Consider the following 4,309-nt stretch of genomic DNA (forward strand, 5'->3'; position numbering starts at 1 on the left):
ACATCTGTCTATCTATCTATTCATTTATCTACATATCCATCATTCTGTCTGTCAGTGTATACGAGTTTGTACCTGACAAGATTTGTTTTGAGATAACGGTGACAAATCATTTTATCACATGATGGATGCGATAAATGTGTCGCGATATAACCTGCACAAAAGCAAACACGGAACTAAGCAATTATTTCTCCATAAATGCAGTAGGTTATTGAAGAATAAGTTCACGGTTACTCCCATTCAAAGGCCCTGTTCGCGGGCGTTTTTGCATGTGTATTTATGGGCATGTGTGTATGGATAAGTATATGCACGTGTGTACGTATGTTTGTTTAGTGTTCTTCCTGAGCTTCCTTCCTGTGGGGGCGTGAGCGGCCGGCCAATCAGAACGTGAGCTGGGCGTGACGGCTGATGTTGCCATACGGAGATACTTGAAGTCTGTGCCGAATGATTTGAATATTTATATTTTCTGAGTTCGTGACAAGACGTCGGGCCAAATCAAAAGCGAATGTTTAAGCAAAATGAACTGTAAGCTACTCTCCGGAGCGGGAAGGAAAATAAGAGGAGAGGTTGCGAGCGGCATCGAACCTCTGCCAGGTAAGCGTCCCCGGCAGCCTCAGCGAGACCGTCTCGGGCCGAGCCCTGCAGCGGCAGTCGCTCTCGACCCTCGCTTGTGTTCGGTCGCCTGTGGTGCGTCTGCGCTCGCGCTCGTCACAGACGCTGATGATCGGGGCGTAACGACGAGGTACTTGCGGTCCCTGTAGTGAGGTGTTGTGGGAACGGAAAGGGAATTACTCCAGTCGGGATCGCATCTTCTTAGGAGCAACGATGGTGGTTTTGCAGCCTATCAAGCCTGGGACGCCCAGGTTCAGTGGCCTCGCCCTCAAGCGTGGGCGGGCGCGACGGGCGTTGTCCCTCCTGGGCAGCAACGACGCCAAGGCCAACCTTCAGCTGGCCGAGTCCCTCATGACCATCTCGGCCGAGGAGTTCGCCGCCAAGTGGAATTTCGACCCCGTCCGCTCCGTGCCCCTGCCGCGCGGCCGCTTCCAGTGGGCGCCCGTCGCCCCGCTCAGCCCCTGCGCCGCCGCCCACGGCACGGCGGAGGGCGTCGCCCCCGCATCCCCCGCCGAGGCTCCGCGCGAGGACCTGCGCACCTGCCTCGCCGTGCCGACATCTGACCTCGCTCGACCCCAGCAGGCGGGCGGGCGTGAGGCTCGCGTGTCTGCGGGCGGCAAGGGCGCGGCTGCCGACTCCTCCGTCGACCACGAGTGCTCCCCCAGGACGTGCGGCTGTGGCGCGGAGGTGGCAGCGAAGGGCGGCGCGAGGGGCGAGGAGGCGCAGCAGGAGGCGCTCGAGGCCAGACGGAGGCCCTCGGCGGACGCGGACAGCGGCATCGAGAGCGACGAGTCCATCCACCTGTCGTCGCCGTCGCCGCCGTCGCCTTCGTCGTCACTCAAGCAGGACAGTCAGCCGCGACTTCGTCAAACGTGCATCACAGGTGAGCCTCCCCCCCCCTTGAGCAAGAGATGAGGCGGTGTCACGACCTTTCGTCTCCGCGAGAAAAGGAAAGCAGGGCCTTCAGTCACGCCCTCCGCGTTGGGTGTTCGCGTCTCAGCCTCGTTATCGTTATCGCTATCGTCGCGTCTAATATCGTCATTATCTTCCTGGATCCATCTTCGAGTGCGCTTGACTCCCTTTGTGATTCATTACTAATTCAAGCTGATTGCCAAAACGTAACGCAACGTACAACTTGTTTTTATGACCAATTATGTAATACTGATGATAAATCTTCCGAATAGGGAACGTCTGCAATTGATATGTTATTTTTTCCGGAATTAAATAGGCTGTGAATCCAATTCTATCCTTTGGGTAATAATTGTTTTACCTTTACATCTTTCGCTAACCGACTACGATCGTATTTCATGAATAAATCTAATATAACAAATCTATCGGGCATAACACGTACCATATGCAGGTAGGCAGACGAGAAAGGTTAATAAAATCTACGGGCCCGCGACGCCACAGTTGGGTTGACGTGGGAGGGGGTAGGTTCTGGAGGTTGCATCGGCAGCGTCATCGACTTGCACGGTGCAGAACCCAGGGTCGAGACCTCAGGGAAGGGGTAATATATTTGTTTTGGAGAATCAAATATGCGGGAGTCATTTACTGAAACATACAAAGCTCATTCGCAATTTAAGGACTTGCATACACATGTGCGTACGTACGTACGTATGTATGTATCTTTCTATCTGTCTATCTATATGAATGTACATATATATATATGTATATATATATGTATATATACATATATATTTATTTATTTATTTATTTATACATATATATACATATATATATATATATATATTTATTTATTTATTTATTTATTTATACATATATATACACATATATGTATGTATGTATGTATGTATGCATATGTAAGTTTGAATATTTTACAAAATCAGACCAGTTTTAACAGTAAAGTGTCCAAGGAGACAGACATAAAAGATAAAAGACTGATGTTATAAATTTGTGAACAAAATACTGCAAATAGGAACCGGTTTTATGTTTACGAAATCCAGACAATCTCTAAACATAATTCTAATCTCCTCCTCTTCTCCTCCTCCTCCAGAGTTCGTACGTCCAAAGAAAAGGTTGACCTTCTCCTCGAAAGACCAGCAAGCGGCCCACACGACCCAGAGCAAGAAGAGGTCCGCCTCAAGCCTCCAGGACCACCTTCAGCCGCCCCACAAGAAAGTCCTCCTGCAACTCAGAGCGTGATGGAGAACAGGCCGACGTAGAAGGAAGAGGAAGGAAAAGGAAAAAAAAAGAGGGAGATGAGGACTTCGTCTCCTTCGGGTCCTCGCGAGGTCTCCGTCAGGTGATCTTGTGTCTGGCGGTTTTCAGGAAGCTACGAAGAGCGGGTTTCAGTCACCGAGGCGACGGACGGAGGACCAAAATTCACCGGACTGAAGCGAATGTCGCAGTAGCGTGCTCGCCGTCCCCCCCAAAGTGCCCGAGCGACGGAGACGAGGCGTGCGAACTGACGTGAAGGTGCTGCTGCTTCGGGCACTCGGAGGCTTGGCTTGTCTCCTCCCGCGAAAAGGTGGACTGAAACCTGAAGTGAAAGGATTGGCGAGATGACTCCCCGAGCGACCAGGGTTTGTTCGCGTGACCGCCCGTTATATCGGCAGCAGAAGGAAACTGTTTTCGCTGTGTCGAAGAAAGTCAGTCTGACGTGCTTCGTTTAGGAATATAAGTGGAACTCAGCTTTACCTATTTATCGTTGAAACCCATTTTATTATTATTATTATATTAATATAATTATTAATTATTATTTTCGTTGCTACATAATCCGTGTATTGTCGTAAGATGAAAGAGTATAATGACCATGTGCTGGTAATTATCACTAGTCATACATCAGCTGACATCCAAATGTTATTTAATACTATCAGTTAAGATCGAACACTTTACCGGAAACGGAGGCAAATCCAAGACACGCCCAAGAAACGTAAATGTTGTAATTGCATGAAGTGATGAAGAGTTTATTTTGAATCTTGACTTAAATGACGTTCAGAATCATCTACGAAATTCTCCCGGGGGAAAAGCTAAAAATAATATCAAGATTATTACGTTCCCGAGAGTCATCACCGAAAATCGAAGACAAACCACCGGGTAAAAGTACGAACAAAGTGTCCTTGAAGACGTCAATAAGAGAAAAAAAATATATATATATACAGGAAATATCAACATAGATAACATGAAATCTATAAATGGACGCCCGGAAGCCGAAAAAGAACATCAAAAAGTGAATCTATTTGACTTTAAAATGAAGGCTCAAAAGTCTAACCCCCCCCCTGGAAAATCACCTCGACATCCCTTCCCTCCCCCCCCCAAAAAAAAAAAGAAACCAACAAATCGACATCTCTAAATACGGAAATCGACGCCCGAAAAGCGATCGACAACATCCCACGGCTCGACAGGGACCCTCGACACCTCCCGCTCGACCCGCGGCTGGGAAATGTTACGGCCAAACACTCGACGTCGATGTGAAGGGGAGGGGGAGGGGGAGGGCGAGGTAGGGGGAAGGGGGGGAAGGGGAAGGGGTTGGAGTCTTGAAAATGTCTTGGATTTTGTCGCGTTTTCCTATGTTCGATTCTTTGTCTTTTTTTTTAAATGGTGAAGGCTTTAGTATGTATCTAAGTTACCTTTTTTATATAAATGATCATGAATCTACCTCTTAAATTTCAAAATATTTTCCACTTCCTCTTCATATGTATATGTATATATGTGCGTGTGCGTGTGCGTGTGCGTGTGT

At 48.2% G+C, this 4,309-nt stretch overlaps 1 protein-coding gene across 1 annotated transcript; it reads left to right on the plus strand.

Moving 5' to 3' along the window:
- Positions 1–620: 620 nt before the first annotated feature.
- On the plus strand, positions 621–3,885 carry LOC119583541. Its single transcript, XM_037932072.1, has 2 exons — positions 621–1,492; positions 2,624–3,885. The coding sequence occupies exons 1-2, from the start codon at positions 823–825 to the stop codon at positions 2,770–2,772; spliced, it is 819 nt and encodes a 272-aa protein (XP_037788000.1). The 5' UTR covers positions 621–822; the 3' UTR covers positions 2,773–3,885.
- The last annotated feature ends 424 nt before the right edge of the window (positions 3,886–4,309 follow it).

This window comes from Penaeus monodon, chromosome 17 (assembly GCF_015228065.2).
Source record: "Penaeus monodon isolate SGIC_2016 chromosome 17, NSTDA_Pmon_1, whole genome shotgun sequence".
NCBI classification, from domain to species: Eukaryota; Metazoa; Arthropoda; class Malacostraca; order Decapoda; family Penaeidae; genus Penaeus; species Penaeus monodon.

What these genes read in the sequence shown, in the direction of transcription:
- LOC119583541 (XM_037932072.1), top strand. Translation starts at nt 823, where the DNA reads ATGGTGGTTTTGCAGCCTATCAAGCCTGGGACGCCCAGGTTCAGTGGC. An exon ending in TCGTCAAACGTGCATCACAG is followed by an intron (nt 1,493 to 2,623) that starts GTGAGCCTCCCC and finishes CTCCTCCTCCAG; the next exon opens with AGTTCGTACGTCCAAAGAAA.